This window comes from Orycteropus afer, unplaced genomic scaffold (genome assembly GCF_000298275.1).
Source record: "Orycteropus afer afer isolate SDZICR_OR568_19922 unplaced genomic scaffold, OryAfe1.0 scaffold00018, whole genome shotgun sequence".
Lineage (NCBI taxonomy): Eukaryota > Metazoa > Chordata > Mammalia > Tubulidentata > Orycteropodidae > Orycteropus > Orycteropus afer.
The window spans coordinates 18,126,685-18,138,861 of record NW_006921605.1 but is presented as its reverse complement, the minus strand read 5'-3'; the positions used below and the strand labels follow the sequence as shown (position 1 = coordinate 18,138,861).

Sequence of the window (12,177 nt, the reverse complement as noted above, 5' to 3'; positions counted from 1 at the left end):
AAAAATCACCTGCACCAAGATGTTTACAACAGTTATTTGTAAATAATTTATTTGGAAATAAATTTTAAAATGACAAAAATATGAACAATAGTTCTTGTAGCATAACTTCATCCTAAAATCAGTCATCACAGCTCCCACTGCAGTCTATCATCCCTATTGTCTTATGTTTCTAAACAGCAAATATATCAAAGCTGAAAATCTTTCAATGGTTCCTAGTGCCTAGGGAGCTCTGGTAGCATAGTGGCTAAGGCACTTGACTGCTAACCAGAAGGCTGGTGGTTCAAACCCCCCAGCCACTCCTCGGAAGGAAGATGGGGCAATCGACTTCTGTAGTGATACTGCCTTGAAAACCCAAGGAGGGGTCACTATGAGTCAGGTCTGACTCGATGGCACATAACAACAACAACAGCAGTGCCTGGGGGTGGAGGGGGTGGGGGGTAAATGCAAACTTCTTGGCAAAATATAAGAAGATCATAAATGACCCTGTCTATACGTCTAACCTCATCTCATCTCTTGCCACTCAATACTCAGTGTATTAACTATAAAGAACACATTTGTTGTTGTTAGGTGCCGTCAAGTCGTCTCTGACTCATAGCGACCTCATATACAGCAGAACAAAACACTACCTGGTCCTGTGCCAGCCCCACAATCTTTGCTATACCTGAGCCCATTACAGCTCTCTAGCATTCATTCAACAAAATGCTGAAAAATCTCTTAATTCATGTCTTAATCAAGAATCCTGCCATCATGAGCCTTAAAAGAAAATACATACCCTTCAGTGAGTTAGCTCTGATACTAGAGCAAGAGCTTTGTACAGTGAGAGAGGTCAACTAAGGGCAGAAAAAGTTCTAGGAATAAGAATAATCCTTGAGCTCAGTCTCAAAGGATGAATAAGGATTCCAAGTTGTTGTTGCTGTTGTTATTTTGCCTTTGAGTCAGACTCGACTCGGAGCCACCCCTCCTTTGGTTTCCAAGGCAGTATCACTACGGAAGTAGGTTGCCCAACCTTCCTTCCCAGGAATGGCTGGTGGGTTTGAACCGCCAGCCTTCTGGTTAGCAGTCAAGTGCCTTAGACACTACAGTACCAGAGCTCCTAGGATTCCAAGAGGCAAGAGTAATTCCAAATGAATAGGATTTATTTATTTCATCTTATTCTTCCACACAAATTGAATAGGCTTTTAACAGGTTTTCTAAGACATATACTTAACTTCTCCAAGTCTCAGTTTCCCTTACTTCACAAAGCTACTATGAAAAATAAAAGTGATAACAGATGTAAACTTAATATAGTGCCTGGCACTTAATGGTGTAGTGCCTAAGGCATGTGACTGCTAACCAGAAGGCTGGCGGTTCAAACCCACCTGCCACTCCTTGGAAGAAAGGCCGGACAACCTACTTCTGTAGTAATACCGCCTTGGAAACCCAAGGAGGGGTTGCTATGAGTCGGATCCAACTCAATGGCATTGAGTTTGGGTTTTTTATAGGGTTGCCATAAATCAAAATTAACACGATAGTAGTGGGTTTTTTGGTTTGATTCCTTTAGCCACAGACAAGGTTAACCTCATTACTGTCAAGATTTTATAAATTAATATGAGGAACTGCACAGAAAAACTATGAAATTTCAAAAAGGTCTGCAATAAATGTTCATGAGCAGTAATCTGTTATTTCTCCATACCTAAGAATTCAGAATATTAGAAATTTCACTGTTCTTTTCTCGCCTTTAAGGAGCTCTGTTGGCATAGTGCCTAAGGCATTTGACTGCTAACTAGAAGGCTGGCGGTTCAAACCCACCAGCCACTCCTCAGAAGGAAGGTTGGGCAATCTACTTCTGTAGTGATACCACCTTGGAAACCCAAGGAGGAGTCGCTATGAGTCGGATCTGACTCAACAGCAGTGAGTTTGGCTTTTTGGTTTTTTTTCTCGTCTTTAGATTTTCATAAACAATAATCAAATATAAAGATTATCACTTCTGATCCAAACTAATGTAAGAAAATCTTTTATCAGATACTCGTATATAAACTTTACATTTTATAATCTATTTCCTCTGTTGTTGTTGTTGTTTGCCATCGAGTCAAACCCGACTCATAGCGACTATTTCCTCTAGAAAGACTAATTGAAGTTTGAATCGACGGCACATAACAACAACAACAGCTTTACCACACAGCCCATTTTAATGACCAAGTATTAATATGTCATAACGAACAACAGAAATAACCTGATGGAACAAGTAAGATTTTAATTACCAACAGCCTGAGGAATCTCAAATTTGGGGTCAAAAGTCCTGCCTTCAACAAATACCAAATAGTTCACTAGTTCACTGTGGTCTTAGGAATAATATGTGGAAAAACCTAATATCCTTTGTGGGCAGAGATCCCATGGCTCAAACATTTCATCTTTCAGTTTGTGTGTATGTGTGTGTATCTATCTGTCTCACCATGAAAGAACTGTTTACAACTTTCAGTAAAAGGGCAATTCTAAAGATATACGTAATTGAGTACAGTTCATAAAGTATCTTGGAATCGAAGGCACTCTATAAATTTAAAATACTAGTATGGTACTAACTTAAATAAAGCAAAGATGAATAACTGTAAAGCATCCCACAGCCCAAGTGTATTGTAAACCAAATAAAAATTTACTATGTAATCTGACTTTTTAAAAGTGATTTTTCTTCTATTATGGAACCCATACCTAAATGAACTGTTAAACACTTAGTCTAAAGGTATGCCAAACATTTCTTAAGATCTTAACAAAGAATCAGGTTTTTTTTCTTTCTTTCTTTAACAAAATGAGGCCTAGGTTAAATATTTTATTTGGCTTCTCAAGATGGACTGAGAAGTTGGGCACAAGCTCCAGACCAATTCCTGGATGCACATCAAACACAGCCCTGTCATTTCTCCAGTCAGTCAAAACAATCTTTTCCATCTAACCCTTTAATGTTTATGTCCTAAAAAGCTGTTAATTGAATCCAGCTCTTGAGATCTATTTGTTAAAATCTATACCATCTAATTTGTAAATGATTAAAAATATGGAAAGAAAGTATGTAAAATTTCCTAGCAAAATAGAAGAGAATCTACCATATGTAACAAAAGAGAGGAGGACAATATTTTTAATATTGTCAAATTTTAAGAGAAAACTATTCAAAGATAAACTCCCAGTGGTTAAGAAAATGAGTTTTGCAAACTGTTGTTTACAATTAAAAGGAATAATCAAAGACACTGAGTATTTAAAATTCCTCAGAAAAAACTTACAATACAAAGTCTCTATACATTTAGTCCAATATTCCCACTGCTCAAAAAAAAAAAAGTGTAGTCTTTCCTCCTAATACAGTTTATTCATAAATATTTGTAATATTTATCTTATACAGTAAGGGAAACTCAGATAAATACTTCAGTATCTATTGAATCGGTAAAAACTCCAAATTCATTTTATCTGCAAAATATCAAAACCTGTTTTCTCCTCATTTTCTCTGATGGATATAACCCACAGGGAAGTAAATGGCCATTGGCTTATTTCTGATCAGTGCTTTTTGCACACCTGGAGTCACAGGTTCTTTCCATGATCATAGACATTTCACTGATTCCAGAAGAGAAACAGCAGTAGATAAACTCCAAAACAACAAAGATGCCTTATAAAGGTTTCCACTGACTCCTAAGAAAATAAGGAAACTGAAAAGGGAGGGGGGCACCAGCATCCCCCAATCCCGGCTTTTCATTAAGAACCACTCAGTTAATGAATGATTCTTCACAAGTTTCCCAAGGGAAAGTAAAACTGTGGCTAAAGTAACGTATTTTTTAAATCACAGCCAATATACATTTATGCTAAATTCCCAAATACCAAAGTCACTGTAAGTTATCTCGAAAGTTCAGCCACTGGCCTGCGATGTGACACACAAGCATTCAACTACAAAATTAGTCTCCACACAAATCTCAAAGTCTAAAGTAGGCAAACATAATTACAGTTTATCCTACATAGACACACACACGCCGTAAGAAAAACCATCTTTCTCACCACACATCCGAACATAAACGTGAATAATTTATTAATGGTGAGACTAGGTTAACTACTACGATTTCACTTACATTTTTCAAACCAAAAATATTTTGTCTTTAAAGCAGGGTACCATGTCCGTGTAAAAATACCAAAAATGGCACTGGACGCAAAATGTACCTGCAATGTTAATTTCAAAGTACCAGGAATCAAGAATACTTTTTGCAGGAATACTGTACTATCTAGCAAGCTCTCCGGACATTCTTTTCCACTGACAAGCTTTAGAAAAGGGAAGGAGGGCAGGGGGTGTGAAAGTTCTCTTGAAAATTTGTATGAGCACGTACTTAAGAAATTTACGCCCCCTTCCCCCCCAAAAAAACGGGGGTGTGTGTTAAAGTAGGTCTAGAGTTAGACGTGAGACACCAATTCTGCGGCCTACAATGAACAACCCCAAACAAGCTAACCGACAATCAAGCACTTCCAAAACACAGTGAACACTGAGCTCGAGTCGGCGGATCAGGCAGTTGTTGTTGTTGGATCAGGCAGACACACCGGAAAAGTCAACCTCAGTTGTCTTCCCTTCCGAAGGCGTTCATTTAAGGTGTGTGGCACCGGCTGCTCTGCCTAACAGCAGAGAGGAAAGGTTTTAAACGCGGGGATATGTGGGTGTGCAAGTTAACCACCAAGTGAAAACACACACACACCCTCCCGTTAGCGCTCCATCTTTAAGGGGTGTTTACTGCGCTCAGTCAGCAACTGGATTCAATAATCCCCGCCAGCGGGGCTCCTCACCCCCTCAACGACCCCACCTGGGCAGTGGCCCAGGGAGAGCGCCGGGCTCCTCGGCCAAGACTTTTCGACCTCAAATTCGCAAGGAATTCCAACCGGTTTGCCCCGCCACTCAACAAAAGACCCCTCGAGTCACCCTTGGCTTTTTTGTTGTTGTTAGGAATTTACAAACCAGACAGAGCGAGTTGTTTTCTAATTACCTTCCCCGAACTAGGCCTTCCCACGGCTCCGACCCCCAGCTCACCATTGATCGCGACCCTGGCCCTTCCCAAGGCCACAGGCACCCCCCGCCGGCTCGCCCACCCCGCGGTCTCCGGAACTGGGGTCCCGCCACCAGCACCTCCCTCACCTGTCAGACGCAGCTTGACGGGCCCGTTCCTCCGGCCTCCGGGGTTAGACATGTCCCCGGCGGCGGGGGCGGCGACTGGGCTCCGGCTGCAGACGCGGGGCCCCGGCCGGCAGGCGTCCGGGGCGGGGGCGACGGCGAGGCGCGGCGGAGTCACCACAGCGTCCGGGGCTGGGGCCCGAGCAGCCGGCGCCGCGGCCACAGCGGCCGGAGGGTCCCGGATGTGCTGAGCGTCGTCGCCATGAGCCGCTGAGGGAGCGGGACGCCGAGCTCCCCCTCCTCCCACTTCTCCTTCCTCGGCCCGGGCCGCACAACAAAGCGGCAGCCGCGGCCGGCCGCGCCGCCTCTGCCCGCGCCTCCGCCGCCTCCACGCAGCGGCCTCCCACCTTCCCCTCCGCTCGGTTCGGCGAGGCCCAAGACCCGACAGGGTTGGTCGGCTGAAGCGGGCGGTGCTCGGCGGCGGCGCCGGAGCAAGCTCAGGGCTCGGCCGCTTCCTCCTCTACCCGCCCTCTTGTCTGAGGGAACCGGGTCCTGGGGCAGCCGCCGCAGCCGCCGCCGCCACTCGTCGTCTCCGAGGGGCGGGGCGGAGACGGGAGGCGGGGCCTTCGGGGAGGGGCGGGACCTGGTCGGGCCGAGCGGAGGGCAGGGCGGGGCGGGCCGCTCCGGGTGCCCGGGGTGTGGGGGCGTGGGGCACGGGCGCGGCCTGGACTCCGGCTGCGGGGAGGGGTGCGCTGATTCTTTCCCCTAGGGCGGGCGGCGAAGGGTCCCACGCAGAACTTGAGGGAGAGGAAAAAAAAACGTAGGTGGCAGCAGCTTTGTGGCACCCGGAGGAAAAACCATGTCCTGACCACTTATGGGAGAGCTCGTGTCCACTCAGGGCCGGCATCTGTTAGAAGCTCATTGCGGGACGGGCGCTCTGAGTGACTTGGGTGAGCAAGGTTAAAACTGCGTCCGCTGCGCTCTGGGAATTTAGCGTCGCTGAAAAGAGGGAAGAGACACTATTCCCACATTGAGGGTTCCAGCAAATTCCCAGGGGTGCTTTACTCCTGGTGTCGTTGCCACCTCCATCCAGAACTCACCTGGCTGACGAGATCAGGTTACCTGCCGGCTCGGGGCTCTTTTTACAAGCGTAGCGCGAGGGTAGCGTAGTGCCTAAGGCACTTGACTGCTAACCAGAAGGCTGGCGGTTCAAACCCACCAGCCACTCCTCGGAAGGAAGGTTGGGCAATCCTACTTCCATAGTGAAACTGCCTCGGAAACCCAAGGAGGGGTCGCTATGAGTCGGGGCCGACTCGACGGCACATAACAACAACAACAACAAGCGCGAGGGCAGAATGATAGTACCTCAAAGGATTGTTAAGATAAACCTTAGAAGAAGAAGAAGAAGAAGAAGAAAACATTGCCATTGAGTCGTTTCTGACTCAGCGACCCCCATTGGGTTTCTAAGGCAGTAAATCTTTAGAGTGCCCCAGCTTCCTTCCACGGAGCAGCTGGTGGTTTTGAACCAGCAACCTTCTCCGTAGCAGTTAAAAGCCTTTGGCACTGCGCCACCAGAGCTCCCTAAATTATAGAGTGCAATGTATAAAAAGCTTTTCATATAATACCATATTGTTGCCTTAGGAAAAAAAAAAAAAAGTGTATTTATCATTTGACCTCACAAGTCCATTCCTAGTAATTTATTCTTGGCAAATAATTTAGAATAAGGAAAAAAGACGATATACAAAAGATATTCTTTGCAGAGTTCAGTTAGTAACAAAAGAAAGTGTAAGAGGGAATATAGCCTAATGGTAAATTATATTACATTAATGAGATGGACTTTTATGTAGCCATTTAAAATGGCAAATGTGAAGCACATATAATATAGAAGTTTACAAATAATGCAAAGTTTAAAAGCAGAATAAAACATTCTATGTATACCTGCAAGGAACTCTGGTGGTGTAGTAGATAAGGCAATTGACTGCTAACCAGAAGGTCAGCAGTTCAAACCCAGCTGCCACTCCAAGGAAGGAAGACAGGGCTATCTACCTCCGTAAAGATTTACAGCCTCAGTCGCTATGAGTAAGAAACAACTCCATGGCAGTGAGTTTGGTTTTTGGTTTATACCTGCAAAGGAGCCACAGTGGTTAAGCATTTGTCTACTAACTGAAAGGTTAGTGGTTCAAACCCACATTCCTGTGGAGAAAAGACCTGGTGATCTACACCAGTGAAGATTAAACCAAACCAGACTCACTGCCATCAAGTCAAATGTGACTCACAGCAACCCCCGTTGGGTTTCCAAGGCAGTAAATCTCTACAGAAGTAGATTGCCCCATCTTCCTTCTGCGGAGTGGCTGGTGTGTTTGAATGACCAACCTCCTGGTTTGCAGTCAGATGCCTTAGGCACTACACCAACTCTTATGGGGCAGTTCTACTCTGTTCTATAGGGTCCCTATGAGCTGGAATCAACCAAGGCAATGAGTATGAGTATACCTGCAAAAGTCTCTATGCACAATGGGAAAAATGGAATACTTGCCCTTGGGCAGATTCTGACTGACGGTGACCCCATGTGTGTCAAAGCAGAACTGTGCTCCGCAGGGTTTACAGTGGCTGATTTTTGGAAGTAGATTCCCAGGCCTTTCCATCTAATGTGCTTCTGGGTGAACTGGAACATCTGACCTTTTGGTTAACCATAAACCCCACCCAGAGACACTGATGCAAAATGAAAACAACTATTAAGGGTGACAGCATGGGGGACTTTTTGTGTGCTTTGTTAATGTCACTTAAGACCATGTACTTTTAATGCAATTTTAAATACATATATATGTATTTTACTTTAAATATATTTCACTTGTAAGAAACGATTTTGAATGTCTCTCTTAGATCTGATTTCAGACCTGTTCCAGACCCACAGCAGTCTATCTGACCATGCCAATCAGGCTCTGCAGGCAGGTGGACATCAAGGTCTGCTCACCCTGGGTGACCACCTTTCACTGGGCTATGTAAATCACGATGTCACCAAAGGTGTAGGGCTGCTGCCCTTTATGCTGCTTCCTGATGACAAGCATGAAGACAATGTTGTGCTCCTTGGCCTGGTCTGAATGATGTTCTTAAAGTTCATGGTCACTGAACTGGTGGCCACACTGATGCCCCTCGGGGCCATGTTCTCAGTCTCTCCTCAATCCTGCATCGCCTCCTGGGAAGTCCTTCCTCTGCTCCATATTGGTGAGAAAGGCAATGTTCTCCCACGTGGTGCAATGCATGTAGGCACCAAAATTGGAGGACACCACCTTGTTCATGATACCAAGTATTTCATTAAATTTGTCCTTGATGGATGGATGTGCTAGCAGTTGGTCTGAGAACCCGGACTTCCAATCCAGGTACCACTTGGTGATCTAGTAATTTGGGCTGTTACTGAGCCAGGAGCACAGCATCTGAAGCCACCTGGGGAAGAAGTACTTTTCAACAAGTCCTACCAGGCTAGAGACAGAGATCATCCCTTCCCATCCAATCACCCAATAAAAGGCCTCCATGTGCTGCTGGTGGGGGCTAATGATGAGCTCACCAAGATGTGGCCACGCCTTGGGCATGATGTTCCTAACTATGAATGCTTCCCAGGAGCCAGGGGTGAAGACACCTTTCCAGGGCTGCAGGGTGAGCTTGGCAGGAGTCACTAGGCTACCACCTCTGCAAGGCACTGGACAGCGTGTTGTGAATAGGGGAATACAGTAGCTCTAGACATACCTGCATGAGGGGAAACCATGGACGGAGCCAAGAATGGATGGAAACAGTGTCAATCAGTGGGTTCCAGTTCTCCACTTCCTTCTGTAGCTTGGGGAAGACAAGCTAATCCAATATGTTATCTAAGATCCAGATAGGAATAAAGTGCACCCAGTTAGCCAAAGAGTGAACTATTGAGTCAAGTTCCTTGGTTGCCACTGGGTGATGATATTTCAAACAAAAGGCATCCAAACTTCCCATATCAGGCTGTGAAAGGCATCTGCTGAATGAAGAAAACCAAAGACACATGGGAACAATTAGTCCAAGGAACCAGAAGACCATGAGATCCTCAGCCTATATGACCACAAGATCAGACGAACTAGATGGTGCCCGGCTACTACTGTCAACCACTCCAAAAGGGATCAATGCAGAAAATCCTGGATGGAGTGGGAGAACAGTGTGGAACAAAACTCAAAATCATGAAAAAAGACCAGGTTTACTGGTCAGATAGAGCCTGGTGAGACTCCCAAGACTATGGCCCCTAGTTACCCTTCAGGTCTGGAATTGAACTCACTCCCCTGGCTTCCAGCCACACAATGGACAGGCAGGGTGAACATTTACATCAGGTAGATAAACTGCCTGGAGTGATCAATCATGGGAGAACAGAAGAGCAGTGTTTGCACAGGGAGAGAGCTTAAGAAAAGACATGGAAGAGGTAACCACGGGGAGGAAGTGGGAAGAGAGCTGTTACATTGTGGGGAATTGCAATCGGTGTCATGAAACAAAATGTGTATGAACTGCTGTGTGGAAAATGAATTTTCTCTGTAAACTTTCACTCAAACCACAAAAAAAAAAAAAAAAAAAGTAAGAAAGGCATCTGCTGTGAGGTCCTGCCCACTGTGGCACAAGAGCTTATCATTCATTATGAAGCTTTTCCACTTGGAAATTATTTTGCTTACATGAAATCTTTGAGGGGATCCCACTCTTGCCAGTACCCCTTCATAAGTGGACACACGATGGCCACAGGGAAGTTCATGCAGTCATACATCCTCTGCTCCTCCTAGTGCTTATCCTGGGTTTCAAAGATGCAGGCGCATTGCCCCAGAGTGAGAGGGCTGCTGCTGTTGGGCTGCATCCGCCACTCACACTCTTCCATCATCTCCAAGATCTTGCTGAGGTCAGAGATGACCCTCTTCTCATAGTCCAAGACCTTGGGCATCATCTCCAGCTCATGAGAGAGGCTGACCACCGCATCCCCCTCACACTGTAGGGGCCAGTCATTCTGGATGATCTATCTGCTCCTTGAGGTTGATAAGAAGCTGCAGGTTGTGCTTCAGCTCAGAAAACACAAAACCCAGGACCTTGGCCTCTTTGCCAGATGAGGGCAGTTGTTGCAAATGAAACAGCAGCCCATCATTAGGGAGACTGTGCTTGTGGTTGATCTAGCAGTAGTTATAGAGGACCCTCTGCTCCCAGTCTGCCATATAGGAACATAGCCCATCTTTTGAAGCTTCTATCCAATTTCTTTCATGTATCTTTCCCAGCTACTAAAGTCCATGAAAGAACTGGTTTCTCCTGCAAAACTTTTCTAGCTAGGTTTTATAATTGCCACTAGTTTTTAACTTCTTTGGTCCAAAACCCTTAGCAAAGTCGTTCTGCGTAACAGGTTTCTCTTGGTCATCAGAATCTTTCAACTCCGGCTCCTCTGCCGCCCCTTTCTTGAGCCCCAAGCTGATGAAGGTCACTTGCGCCGAGTAGCCGCGGGCTCGCTTGCCTCCAAAGCTGGGCCTCTCATCATCCTAGGAGCGCTTTGCCCACACTTCATAAATGGCCCCTCCCTGATCTGCCAGTGGCATCTCCATTCTGGAGATCCCAGTCGGTGAACTCAAACTGCTGCCGCTCACCCTGGTCATCATCCCTTCCCCATACAAGTAGGGCAACGACATGGCCAGTTATGCCCTGGGTGCAGCTCGTCCCAACCTCATCCAGGAATGCACAGATGCAAACGTTCTCAAAGGAACTGGCGAGTCCGCTCCAGCGTCTCCCTGGCCTCGCTCACCATTCTGAAGTCTCGCGCAGACAGCCTGCTACCGCTCCCTCAACCAGAACCCGGTTGTACAAGGGTCAGTGCACCGGATATTACGTCATTCGACAGAGGCTATGTCGCGTTGGCTGCCATGGCAGCAAGGGAACGCCCCTTTTAAATGTTTAATTAAACCAAAAAACAAACTCACTGCCATCAAGTCGATTCCACTCATAGGGACCCCTCCTTGGGTTTCCGAGGCGGTATCACTATGGAAGTAAATTGCCCAGCCTTCCTTCCCAGGAGTGGCTGGTGGGTTTGAACCGCCAGCCTTCCAGTTAATATTTACATTCTCGGAGACTGCAATATCATGGAACAATTTGTGTATTAAATATGACTGGGAAAAACTAATTTTCTATGTAAACTTTCACCCCAATCCCAATAAAATGTTTTTAAAATCTAATATATTTTAATAGTAATCCCATGTCGATCATTTAATTCACCAGTGATGTAACTTCATAGTCCAGATGAAGTTACCTCCAAGATTATCTCATCATGCAAATCAAAATAACTATGAAATACCATCTTGCCCCAGCACTAACAGAAAAGTTCAAGGAGACAGAAAATAACAAATGCTGGCGAGGTATGGAGAGATTGGGACACTCATACACTGCTGCTGGGATTATATAATGATACAACATTGTGGGAATTGGTGTGGCAATTCCTTAAAAAACTGGAAATACCATTTGATCCAGCAATCCCATTACTAGGTATATATCCTAAAGAAGTGAGAGCCAGGACACGAACAGATACACGCACACCCATGTTCATTGCAGCACTATTCACAATAGCAAAGAGATGGAAACAATCTAAGTGCCCATCAACAGAGGAATGGATAACCAAACTGTGGTACATATATATAATGGAATAATACTACGCAACATTCAAGAATAATGTAGAAGTCACAAAACACCCCATAATGCGGGTGAATTTGAAGGACATTATGTTGAGTGAAATAAATCAATCACAGAAGGACAAGTATTTTATTAGTCCACTATTGTAAAAAGTCCAGGAAAGGTTTATATATGGAAGTAAACTTTCTTTGTTACCAGGGAGGGGAGGGAAGGGGAGAGGAGGAAAAATTGCTAGATAGGTTTAAAAAATAATAATAATAAAGGTTTCTTAGTGGATACCAGAGGGTGGGACTTGAGGGGGAAAAGGGAAGCTTTTGTTTGTGGGGCATTGAGGTTATGCTAGTGATAGGGGAAGATTTTGGAGAAGGATAGCATTAATGGTGGCACAACATTAAAAATGTCATCAATGTCCCTAAGCTGTAAAT

At 45.3% G+C, this 12,177-nt stretch overlaps 1 protein-coding gene and 1 pseudogene across 1 annotated transcript in view; both read right to left on the bottom strand.

The window, feature by feature from the left end:
* The window catches only part of SMURF2 (SMAD specific E3 ubiquitin protein ligase 2), a 124,398-nt gene extending 118,393 nt beyond the window's left edge, over positions 1–6,005 (bottom strand). The window contains exons 1-2 of the mRNA XM_042783543.1: positions 5,627–6,005; positions 5,123–5,368 (exon numbers count right to left, since the gene is read on the bottom strand). Of these exons, the coding sequence (XP_042639477.1) occupies positions 5,123–5,368; positions 5,627–6,005 (625 nt within the window). The remainder of the gene's footprint in view (positions 1–5,122; positions 5,369–5,626) is intronic.
* A 2,008-nt stretch (positions 6,006–8,013) lies between these two features.
* Positions 8,014–10,299, bottom strand: LOC103214101 (annotated as a pseudogene).
* Between the last annotated feature and the right edge of the window lie 1,878 nt (positions 10,300–12,177).